The sequence below is a fragment of the Vespa velutina genome, chromosome 7 (assembly GCF_912470025.1).
Source record: "Vespa velutina chromosome 7, iVesVel2.1, whole genome shotgun sequence".
Classification (NCBI taxonomy): Eukaryota; Metazoa; Arthropoda; class Insecta; order Hymenoptera; family Vespidae; genus Vespa; species Vespa velutina.
The window spans coordinates 1,650,001-1,662,500 of record NC_062194.1 but is presented as its reverse complement, the minus strand read 5'-3'; the positions used below and the strand labels follow the sequence as shown (position 1 = coordinate 1,662,500).

At 32.1% G+C, this 12,500-nt stretch overlaps 3 protein-coding genes across 6 annotated transcripts in view; 2 read left to right on the top strand and 1 right to left on the bottom strand.

The window, feature by feature from the left end:
• The window catches only part of LOC124950556 (chromodomain-helicase-DNA-binding protein Mi-2 homolog), a 12,230-nt gene extending 5,980 nt beyond the window's left edge, over positions 1-6,250 (top strand). For all 3 annotated transcript variants that reach the window (XM_047497423.1, XM_047497421.1, XM_047497422.1), the window contains exons 10-19: positions 1-22; positions 126-295; positions 394-619; positions 726-1,189; positions 1,328-2,099; positions 2,231-3,360; positions 3,488-3,787; positions 3,887-4,134; positions 4,229-4,514; positions 4,668-6,250. The exon at positions 1-22 is cut by the window's left edge and continues 352 nt beyond it. In XM_047497423.1, coding sequence (XP_047353379.1) covers positions 1-22; positions 126-295; positions 394-619; positions 726-1,189; positions 1,328-2,099; positions 2,231-3,360; positions 3,488-3,787; positions 3,887-4,134; positions 4,229-4,514; positions 4,668-4,985 — 3,936 coding nt within the window. In that variant the 3' untranslated portion in view covers positions 4,986-6,250. The remainder of the gene's footprint in view (positions 23-125; positions 296-393; positions 620-725; positions 1,190-1,327; positions 2,100-2,230; positions 3,361-3,487; positions 3,788-3,886; positions 4,135-4,228; positions 4,515-4,667) is intronic.
• Positions 6,251-7,174: 924 nt separating this feature from the next.
• LOC124950567 (prefoldin subunit 1) lies at positions 7,175-8,133 on the bottom strand. Its single transcript, XM_047497452.1, has 2 exons — positions 7,928-8,133; positions 7,175-7,864 (listed from the first exon to the last, which is right to left on the bottom strand). Exon 2 carries the CDS (start codon positions 7,851-7,853, stop codon positions 7,473-7,475), a length of 381 nt encoding a protein of 126 aa, XP_047353408.1. The 5' UTR covers positions 7,854-7,864; positions 7,928-8,133; the 3' UTR covers positions 7,175-7,472.
• Positions 8,134-8,634: 501 nt separating this feature from the next.
• The window catches only part of LOC124950562 (dnaJ homolog subfamily B member 6-like), a 17,686-nt gene continuing 13,820 nt past the window's right edge, over positions 8,635-12,500 (top strand). The window contains exon 1 of one of the 2 annotated variants that reach the window (XM_047497443.1): positions 8,635-8,797. The gene's annotated coding sequence lies outside the window, so the exon portion shown is untranslated. The remainder of the gene's footprint in view (positions 8,798-12,500) is intronic. The other variant, XM_047497441.1, reaches the window with a different exon arrangement.

Here is a 12,500-nt window from a genome sequence, read left to right as displayed (position 1 = left end):
TCCTCTCGTAAGGGTAAAAAAGGTAAACATTTTTTCATACTTCTTTTTATATTTATGAATTTCAAAAATGTTACAGCGATATTTTTTTTTCTTTCTTTTTTTAACAATATAATAATACTTAACAGGTAAAGGTAAAAAGTCTAAAACACGCGAACTTATTGATGACGAAGAGAGAACACCCAAACGTTACACACCACCACCGGATAAACCAACTACCGATCTTAAGAAAAAGTACGAACGTCAACCGGAATATTTGGATCAAACAGGGATGCAATTGCATCCTTATCAATTAGAGGTAATTGTTCCATTATTATATGATATTTAACAATAATGAACAATAATTGAAAATAATTGAAAACAATAAAAAAAAAAAAAATATTGTTTTCTGCTTAGGGCTTAAATTGGTTGAGGTATTCATGGGGACAAGGAATAGATACTATATTAGCAGATGAGATGGGTCTAGGAAAAACCATACAAACGATAACATTTTTATATTCTCTTTATAAAGAAGGACATTGTAAAGGACCTTTCCTTGTATCCGTTCCACTCTCAACGATTATTAATTGGGAACGTGAATTTGAGACCTGGGCACCTGATTTTTATTGTGTCACCTATGTTGGTTAGTATAAACTTTTAATTGTTATACTTTATCTGTTATAATTTTTTTTATATCATGCAAATTATAACATATAATAAAAATCTTATTATTGTTTTTGAAAATATAGGTGACAAAGATAGTAGAATGGTGATCCGTGAAAATGAATTGTCATTTGAAGAAGGAGCCGTTCGTGGCATTCGAGCATCTAAAATTCGATCATCTCAAATAAAGTTTAACGTATTATTAACAAGTTACGAATTGATTTCCATAGATTCAGCTTGTCTTGGTTCGATAGATTGGGCCGTACTTGTTGTAGACGAGGCACATAGATTGAAGTCGAATCAGTCAAAATTTTTCCGATTACTTGCATCTTACAATATTGCATATAAACTTTTGTTAACCGGTACACCGTTACAGAATAATTTAGAAGAATTGTTCCATTTATTGAATTTCTTGTGTCGAGATAAATTTAACGATCTAGCAGCATTCCAAAACGAGTTTGCTGATATCTCGAAGGAAGAACAAGTGAAAAAATTACATGAGATGCTTGGACCTCACATGTTACGACGATTAAAAGCTGACGTCTTGAAGGTACATTAATTTATTTACATTTCTTTTTCTTCTTTCTTTTTCTTTCTTTCTTTCTTCTTCTTCTTCTTCTTCTTCTTCTTTCTTCTGATTTTTCTTTTATCTTTTTTTTAATTCCATCGTCATGAATTATTTTAACAGAATATGCCAAGCAAATCGGAATTCATAGTCAGAGTTGAATTATCCCCGATGCAAAAAAAATATTATAAATACATCTTAACGAGAAACTTCGAAGCTCTTAATCCCAAGGGTGGAGGCCAACAAGTATCATTATTAAATATAATGATGGATCTTAAAAAGTGCTGCAATCATCCCTACTTATTTCCCGCTGCATCACAAGAAGCACCAACCGGACCTAACGGAAATTACGAGACATCGGCATTGATTAAAGCCGCTGGAAAATTAGTTCTGTTGAGCAAAATGTTAAAGAAATTAAGAGACGATGGTCATAGAGTTCTTATATTCTCTCAGATGACTAAAATGTTGGATATACTTGAGGATTATTTAGAAGGAGAGGGATACAAATATGAGAGAATAGATGGTAACATTACAGGTGCACAGAGACAGGAAGCTATCGATAGATTTAATGCTCCTGGTGCACAACAATTTGTATTTTTACTTTCTACGCGTGCTGGTGGATTAGGTATCAATTTGGCAACAGCAGATACCGTAATCATTTATGATTCTGATTGGAATCCGCATAACGACATTCAAGCTTTTAGCAGAGCACATAGAATTGGTCAAGCCAATAAAGTTATGATTTATAGGTTTGTTACTCGAAACTCAGTGGAAGAAAGAGTAACGCAAGTAGCTAAACGTAAAATGATGCTTACACATTTGGTTGTTCGACCAGGCATGGGTGGTAAAGGTGCTAATTTCAGCAAACAAGAACTCGATGATATTCTTCGGTTTGGTAAGTTTTAATTGTGAGATAAATATGTACATATTATATTAATTTTTTTTTTCCAAGTTTCATCCAGTGCAGATAATATAGATTTACTCGAATAAAAGATATTAAATCTTAGATTTTTTTCATTTCTATAGGTACCGAAGAATTATTTAAAGAGGAAGAAGGTAAGGAAGATGAAGCAATTCATTACGACGATAAAGCTGTAGCTGAATTGTTAGATAGAAGTAAGGAAGGTATAGAGCAAAAAGAGAATTGGGCAAATGAGTACTTAAGTTCATTTAAAGTCGCATCTTACGTGACGAAGGAAGGTGAAACCGAAGAAGAAGCAGATACTGAGATTATTAAGCAGGAAGCTGAAAATACTGATCCAGCATATTGGATAAAGTTATTAAGGCATCATTATGAACAACAACAAGAGGATATAGCGAGAACACTTGGAAAGGGTAAAAGGGTTCGGAAACAAGTTAATTATAATGATGGTGGTGTAACGGGTGATCAAGGTGCAAGGGATGATCAACCCTGGCAAGAAAATTTGTCGGATTACAATAGCGACTTTAGTGCGCCGAGTGACGATGATAAGGAGGACGATGATTTCGATGAAAAGGGTGACGGAGATTTATTATCTCGTAGAAGTAGACGAAGATTAGAGAGGCGAGATGAAAAGGATAGGCCTCTTCCACCGTTACTAGCTCGAGTAAATGGTAACATTGAGGTATTAGGTTTTAATGCTAGACAAAGAAAGGCATTCTTAAATGCTATTATGCGTTATGGGATGCCTCCGCAAGATGCATTTAATTCGCAATGGTTGGTACGAGATTTGAGAGGGAAATCAGAAAAAAATTTCAAAGCTTACGTCTCCCTTTTTATGCGACATCTTTGCGAGCCAGGTGCGGATAATGCGGAAACATTTGCCGATGGTGTACCAAGGGAGGGTCTTAGCCGACAACATGTTTTAACGAGAATCGGTGTAATGTCCTTGATTAGGAAAAAGGTTCAAGAATTTGAACACATCAATGGATATTATTCAATGCCAGAAATGATTCGTAAACCAGTTGAACCTGTAAAGGTAGATGCTACTGGTGACGCAGCAACAGGCACTAGTAGTACAAGTGCAACACCTGCTACTTCAAATGCACCTAGTCCCAGTCCTGCCGCTACACCAACGCCCACGTCTGCATCTGGCACGATGACTAGTGATAATAACAAAGCCAATGCTGACTCATCAGAGACAAAGGATTCCAAGGACGACCAAAAGGAAAAAGAGGTTTGTGAGAAACTTGAGCGATTTTTTAATCATCAAACATTCCCCCTCCCTCTCCTTTTCTTTTTTTTTTCTTCTTTCTTTCTAAATTTTCTACATCCATTTTCATCATTATCATGTTTCCTTTTAGGGTAATGATACTAAAGATCCCAAAGAAGATTCAAAGGACAAAGAGGAAAATGAAGGAAATAAGGATAAAGAAAAGGATAAGGAGGAGATTAAAAAGGAAATAAAAAAAGAAATTAAAAAGGAAGAAAAGGAAACGGAGACGGATATATCGGACAAGGATAAGGATAAGAATGATGGTAAAGATGAGAAAGGTACGACAAAGCATGATGTAAAAACGGAAACAGGAGAAAATAAGCAGAAGGAATCCGAGGAGGATGTTGTTATCGTTAAAGACGACGAGGAGGAAACAGAGAAACGAGAGGTATTTTTTTTTTTTTTTTATAATCGTCGTAAAAGTTTTTTTTTTCCCCGAATAGTTAAGTTTTTTTCAACATAATTGTAATCAAAAAATTAATTATAGGATAAGGATACGAAGGAGAAGGATACAAAGGACTGTGATTCTGAAATACTTAAACCTAAGCGTAAATTCATGTTCAATATTGCTGATGGTGGTTTCACAGAGCTGCATACTTTGTGGTTAAATGAAGAAAAAGCTGCGGTACCTGGTCGTGAATATGAAATTTGGCACCGAAGACACGATTACTGGTTATTAGCCGGTATTGTTACTCATGGATACGGTCGTTGGCAAGACATACAAAATGATATACGGTAAATGAATTCACTTTGACATATTTGATACTTGTAAATAAATTATTCCTTCTGTCAGATATCTTTTACAAATGATTTTTATTATACATTGTAGATTTGCAATAATAAACGAACCCTTCAAGATGGATGTTGGAAAGGGTAACTTTCTAGAAATAAAAAATAAATTTTTGGCTAGGCGTTTCAAGCTTCTAGAACAGGCATTAGTGATAGAAGAACAATTGAGGAGGGCCGCGTACCTGAACTTAACGCAGGATCCAAATCATCCTGCGATGAGCCTCAATGCCCGATTCGCCGAAGTTGAGTGCCTTGCCGAATCACATCAACATCTTAGCAAAGAAAGCCTTGCTGGAAATAAACCTGCGAACGCAGTACTGCACAAGGTTCGATTGTCGATAACAGAATTGAATGTTTTTATTTTTTTTTTTTTTTTTTTTTTTTTATTTTTTTCTTAATCGCTGTAATTTATTTATATCATATACATTTGTATACTGATCGACAATCTCTAACTTTTGATAATTTTGAAATGATTATAGGTATTAAATCAATTGGAGGAATTATTATCTGATATGAAATCAGATGTTAGTCGTTTACCTGCGACATTGGCACGTATTCCTCCGGTTGCTCAAAGACTTCAAATGTCCGAGAGGTCGATATTGAGTCGATTAGCAGCAACTGCTCCAGGTGGTAACAGTTCTCAAGCTGGTCAAGCCGCATTATTGGCACAACAATTTCCTGCAGGCTTTTCTGGAGGACAATTGCCAGCCACCTTTGCAGGAGCCGCTAATTTTGGAAACTTTAGACCACAATACTCAGTACCGGGTCAACCACCTCAAGGTTTTACAGGTCAGTGAGACCGATTCCCTCGCTCGAACAAGAACAATTGTTAATTTGATACGAAGAGATGATTCTTTCTATCGTAGCTTGAACATAAAATATTTGAATTCTTCTAAAAGAATTCGAATCATTGGCGCTGGTTGCATTAATTCAACAATAATAATAATAATAACAACAACAACAACAACAACAACTACAATAATAATCGACGTCAACAACAACAACAACACAGAATATTGCGCTGTATTATTTTTTTCTTACAATATGATTTTTAGCTGAATTTTCATTATAAAGAGAGGTGGTAAGATTTGAGGATTTTTAAAGCGTAATACACTTTATTATTAAATTACATTATATCTGTATTTATTATGTGTACATTCGGCAACTAGCATCAAGAGTTCATGTTTTATATCAATGCAAGCGGTTTTTATTCAAGGGATATGGATTATTTTTTTTATATATATATATACATATATATATGTGCAGTGTCATGTACGCATGTACGCATGTGTACATCCACATACATCATATATAAATACATATTAAGAATGATTTATATCTCTCGAACGAGCCCGCTGTGTGTATCCATGTAATATTAAGAGTACGTTTTACTTAAATTTATTTAAGAACAAATAATTTTATTTGGAATTTACAACTTTAAGGTGTGCTGATTTAAACGATGTATTCTTGTAATTTATTCGTAAAAAAAAAAAAAAGAAAAAAAAACAAAAAAAAAACACAAAAAAAAAGAAGAAGAAAAAATAGTGACAATAGTTCGCTCGGATGCAAAAGGATTAATTAGCTAACTGGCGTGTAATAAGAGAGATATAATCAGGAGTCAATAATTTCTTCGGATTTCCTCGAATTATGGAAATTCGTCAGGATATAATACGAGACAGAGAAAGAAAGAGAGAGAGAGAGAGAGAGAGAGCAAGAGAGAGAGAGAGAGAGAGAGAGAGAGAGAGAGAAAGAGAGATAGGACATTGAACAAAGGCAATCATTTTAGTTAAGACTGACATTTGATATTGTATCCGAGAGATTGTCACGCGTGATGTACTATTGTAATGCACGGGTTATGTTGTTAGTTATATGACGATATATATATATATATTTTTTTTTTCTTTTTTTTTTCCTTTTTTTTTTTTTTTTTTCCTTGTATCTCACAATTCGATGCTCGGTCAATTTTTCAAGTCAAAATAATATTATATAATAGGGGTATGGTGAGTGATGAAAAAAAAGTTTGTATGATTCTCGAAGGGAATAAATTTATCATTCACCAACACATTTCGTGTAATTCGAATATGAAGGACACACATTGAGTGAAAGAAGCTGAGATTAAACAAAATGTGTACCGTTTTCACAATATGACATTTTTAATAATCAACGGATTTAAAATTTGCAATATAATAATAATAATAAATAAATAAATAAATAAATAAATAAATAAATAAATAATCATCATCACACACACACACACATGGATGTCATATACTTACAATAGAAGAAGAAAAGTAAATTCTTTTAACACTGTACGTCTACAATATATGCTTCGAAATTTTGTCTTCTACCTTACCTAAGTTTAGAATTAATTCTAATAATAATAATAATAATGATAATAATAATAATAATAATAATAATAATAATAATAATTAATAATAATTAATAATAATTAATAATATTTGTACATACATTGTCGCGATGCAATTTCGAAAATATCATAGTTGTAAATGGCAAAAAAAAAAAGAGAGAGAAAAAAACAAAGTAAACAAGATTATCTCGTGCCCCCATGCATTACTACTATACATTGGTTGGACGACTAATGTAATTACATGAAACGAAAAAAAAAAAAAAAGAGAGAAAGAAAAAAAAATTTGACGACGGCGTTACGTGAGTATATATTAATTATTCGATCTTTTCTATAATCCTCCCTACATTTGCAAACATTCATGTATCTTACTTTCTTCTACTCGTGAAATCTCCCAAATTATTACATCAGCATTAATAATAATAATTTTTCTTTTTTTTTTTTAATAATTTTTAATAATAATTTATTAATTATTATAAATAAATTAAATAATAATTAATTAATCATAATAATTTTTTTTTAATGGTACTGTAGACCATTAAAATAATTAATTAAGGGATTTAAAGAAAGAAATAAAGAAGAGAAGAGAATTAAAAGGATATTGAAATAAACGAGGAATAGTAACATACAAATTGTTTGTTTTATTTTCCAACAATTCTTGTATGTATGCATGCATGCATGCATTACCATATTCTGCTAAATAGAATATTGGGAAATAATAATAATGAAAAAAAAAAAAAAAACGACCATATACATACGTCGACTTTATATCTTTAATAGCGTTTGGAAAATGTTACAATTAAATAAAGACAATTGATGAATGAAATATTAACGTAATGATAAACGTCGAAATGATTATTATCTTTAATAAAGTATATCGTATCTGTTGAAATATAATCGAATAATATTGAAACAATGTTCAGCCAGATGCATCCTTACTTTGTCTTTGTTGTATCATCTCTCTCAGATTATTTTCACTCTCTTTCAAGCTCTTTTGCAAATAAGTTTTATTATTTTCTAAGGTTTGTACCTTCTCGTCCACTGTTTTCATTCTATTTTCCAAACCAGCTTTTATATTTTCAATATCATCAAATAAAAACATTCGACCAATGGATTCGTAAGTTCTTGTATCCGGTGGCAATGAGGTTATCTCTTTGACGGTAAGCTGTGCACGTTGTTTCGTACGTTTTAATTTTTCTATTTGTACATCAGCCAGTTTTAATTTTTGTGTGGTATCAACCATTTTCTCATGCAATTCCGAAAATGCCTTTTTTAATTCTTGATCCGGTACCCTTGCCATTTTTTTCCCCCCTAAACAAAACATTTCTATTCTCATTCTATGATCTTAATATATTAGAATTAATTAACAATTACCTTTTATATATTGATCAAATTTAAACTCAAACACGCTTTTTTTTTTTCTTTTCTTTTCTTTGATAATCCTTCAATCAGATATATGTGTTAATATAACATTGTTAAATAAAGATTCTCAAATCTACACCTTCATCCATATATGACAAACGACTTCGCTCATTAAGGCGCATTCGCATGATATCAATATCAAAGATATCATGAGAAAATCAAATAAATCCTTTTTGAAAATATTTTATTTCAATGCCCGTTTCTATTATAAGACGGACGATGAAATAATTTATTTCATTGCAAAAAAAAAAATCGACGTGGTTATGTAAACTCTCTTTGATCAATGTATTATCGTCGTAACTCGTATGCCGATTGGTTAATAAGGACTCCTTTCATCCCATGAAAACTTTCCTTTAAGTTTTCTTCGGTTTTTTTCTTTTTCCTTTTGTTTTCTTTTCTTTCTTTTTTTTTTTTTTTTTTTTTGAAAATATCGTATAAATTTAATTATTATTTTTATTTTAGTTTACAAATGTTGAATTTATTTATAAGTTTTCTTGAAAGCTAAATAAATATGATCGATTAACGAAAAGAACGTATAACGATTAACGTTATATTTATATATCGTTCAACTGTTATAGGTCCCTCCTCTGGTGGTGGGTAGAGTCTAGAAGGATCGAAACATATTATACGCCATATTAGATATCGACCTTTGTTTGTAGCAACTTCAAGCGTTAGCATCGTTTCTCTACTTTTGTCGTGTGCTCTGTCTTTCCCTGTCCGTGGTCCGTGTCTCTTCTCCGGATCAGAAAAATCATTTATTTTTGTGCATTAAATTTGTTGTTGAGTGCTATTGGCCAACGTGAAAGAAGGAACCACTTTGCGGTGAGTAAATTTTTATATGGCGTACGTCGAACGTATTTAGTCTCCCCCATGTTTTTTCTTTTTCTTTTTTTCTTTTCTTTATTATTATTATTATTATTATTATTATTATTCCTGTTTTTTTTTATCGTGAGAACGATAAAGGTAGGTGGTAGTTTTACATTTCTTTCTCTCTCTCTCTCTCTTTCTGTGTCTTTATCTTAGTCTCTCTCTCTCTCTCTCTCTTTATCTCTTTCTCTTCATCTCATTTTCTCTCTCTCTCTCTCTCTCTCTCTCTCTCTCTTTCTTTTTCTTTCGCTTATGTTATGAACCACCTTGATAATTTCAAGAGGAGAAAAAAAAAAGAAAAATACGATTCATAGTTTCATCGTCTTCGTCTTCATTTTCGTCATCGTCATCGTCATCGTCATCGTCGAATATTTAAATTCAACGTCGGAGATAGGATTTTTTTTTTAGAATTTATATTTTTTTTTTAGCTGCCAATGCGATGGATTGCCCTTTAGCCTCTTATTGAGGGTGACCATCGTGCGAATGTCCGAGCTTGGCCGTTACATACACGTTCTCTTTCTATCTGTTTCTCTCTCTCTCTCTCTCTCTCTCTCTCTCTCTCTCTCTCTCTTCCCTGCGTAGTTATATACTCATACTGGTACGTATTTACCAACCTCTTAAGTACATGTTACTTCCTTTTTTGTGATTTCTTTTTCCTTCTGCTATCATTAAAAATCATTCCACTCTTTCTCTCTCTCTCTCTCTCTCTCTCTCTCTCTCTCTCTCTCTCTCTCTCTCTCTCTCTCTCTCTCTCTATATATATATATATATATATATCAATCTCTTTCTCTTACTCTGAACTCGTAATTATAGTACAGTTCCCTCAAATAATTAGATTTATGGATTGCATAAAAAATGAAAATAAAAGGAGTTCAATTCGTTTTAATAAAATATTCATCGACGATGTTAATCAAAATGTTTTCTTTTTTTTTTTTTTTTTTTTTTCCCTCGATCGAATGACTTACATAAATTTTCGTGATTACACGTGTGCCATGTTGTTCGAATGATCAAAATGAAGGTAACCAATTGTAAGCATCGCGTTTACTGTGTTTGTGATCTTGGCCTATTATTTTCTATGTCTTTATATCTTATATCAAAGTGTTCCGCGTATACGAGTACGTTCGTTCGAATAATTTATCACGTGTCGTAGAATATTCTCGTGAATCTTGGAAGTATAGAGATTAATTATTATTTATCATCAATAATTAATAATTTTTATCTTTCGATTAGATTTACTTATTTATTTATTTATTTATTTATCATTTGACTCACATAGTCGTCGTCGTCGTCGTCGTCGTCATCGTCGTCGTCGTCGTCGTCATTGTCGTCATTGTCGTCATTGTCGTCATTGTCGTCATTGTCGTCATATTTATTTCTCATCAAGTCCGATGTAAATTATTTTGTTCTTTATTTATGATTAGACGACTCATGTTATTTTCCTATAACAAATTTATGCCTTTGACGTTTATTTCGTGTCGTCTAATAATAATAATTTTATTCATCGTACGATACATGTACATATATGTACAGATAGAAGGACTATAACGGCGTCGGTCATGTACATAGAAGAGTAGAAAGTTTGTAGGTTATGTTTCGCATCCATTTTACTTTTAAATAATTTCTCATTCTAAGCTTTACTTACTGGTGGAGTCTACTACTACTACTACTTCTATTACTATTAGTAGTAGTAGTAATAGTAGTAGTATGACAGTCGTTCGATAACCCAATGTGATATCATAATGATTCATAAAAGATCCTATACATCGATCTTTAATCGTTTCTCTATGTATGCGTGCGTTAACTTTTTTCCTCGAAAATTCATCGATTTCGTTTGGTTGCGTCGTACAACGTTTTCACTATGACGAATCTAGTTTTTTTTTTTTTTTTTTTTTTTTTTTAATATTTATATATATATATATTGATTATTCACATTTTTATAATTATTTAATCGGAAATTAAAAGCTTTTTACTTTCATCAAAGAGTAACATGAAATCTCTTGAGAATTTCCTCGTATCGCTGTTCGATATCCATTAGAAAGCTAAACGATAATACGATAACCGTGTCTGGTGGTTGAGGATATTAAAACGAGACTCTACCATTTGAGGCTTCATCTCGTATAATGGCGCAATATATAGCGAGACGTTATCGGGAAAAATTGCTTTTTTCTTTTTTTTTTTTTATTCCTCTTCTTTCTTTTCTTTTTTATTTTTTGTATTTAAATCGATCCCTATTTTTAGCTACCATCAATAAAACTGTCGTGTGATTTGAACGTTGTCTTCGTTTATCGTTACCCGACGATCATTGAAATAATTGCAACAATTGGTGCAATCATATACAGTGGTGTGCATTGTGCACCGTTTAAATATACGAATCAACGAACGAACGAATTGAAATCCAGAATAATTTTCTTTTTTTCTTTTCTTTTCTTTTCTTTTTTTTTTCGTCTGTAAAAGATAATACGAGGAGGATTGAAAAAAATTTTTTTATTGCAAATCTCGCCGATTTGTAAAGTAAAAATGCAAAGGAAAAAATGAAATAAGGAAAAAAAGAAAAGGAAGTAAAAAAAATAAAAAAGAGTAGAAATAAGAACAGATTGATAACACAGATTCGTGTTGATCCTTATGCGTCGTATATATATATATATATATATATATATATATATATATATATATATATCAATGTCACTGCTACGATAACAGGGCCTCATGTATAAAATTCAAGCGGTGTCATCCATATTAATGAAATTCTTCTTTATTAGTTCAACGGTTACGCGATTTAACGGAGCTCACGTTCACCGTAATATTTCCTGCACGCGAACTGCTTGTTATCGCTCGTATTCGTTTGATACCATGTGCCATATCATTATGTCTACTTAGAGAAATTCTTTTTTCGTGAATACGATACTAGAATTTTTTCACATTTTCATGTTCAAATTGAAAGCCACTTACGATTCAACACGATTGCCATCACGTTTTCCTCTCTCTCTCTCTCTCTCTCTCTCTCTCTCTCTCTCTCTCTCTCTCTCTCTCTCTCTCTTTCTTTCTCTCCTTTCTTTTCCTTTTGTAATCCAAATTTTTTTCTATTATTTGTATATTCGCAAATTTTTCAATTCGAATTTCCCGGACTTTTTTCTCCCTTCCGCCTCGAATCTATTTCTAACCTATCATACGCGGTTAATTAATTGTTCAGGATATACGTTATAAATTTGTACGAGTTTCTTTTTAAAAAGAATTCATCCTCCCCTTCTTTTTTACTCTTTCACACGGAAGTATAATATTAAGAGATAATTAATAAAGATAGAAGGGGGTCGAGGATCAAAAGGGAGATTATTTGAAAGTGCTTCTGTTCACAGTGGTTCGCATCCTAAAGTGATTTATTATTGCAAGGCAATGAAGGCAGTGATTATAGTGTTTATCAAAATTACGCAATTTCATCGGTACAATGCCGCAATGAGGTTATGTCAGCGACGCGTTTCGATGTACCAAAAAACTTGACTTAGCGCTTTTTTTCTGCCGACACGTACGATTTTTTTACTTCCATTTTATTTTATTTTATTTTATTTTATTTATCTTTTGCTTTATCTTCATTTTTTCATTCTTATTATTTCTTTTTTTTTTTCTTTTTTTTCTTTTTTTTCTTTGGATTAAGTGATGTCAT

What these genes read in the sequence shown, in the direction of transcription:
- LOC124950567 (XM_047497452.1), bottom strand. Translation starts at nt 7,853, where the DNA reads ATGGCAAGGGTACCGGATCAAGAATTAAAAAAGGCATTTTCGGAATTG.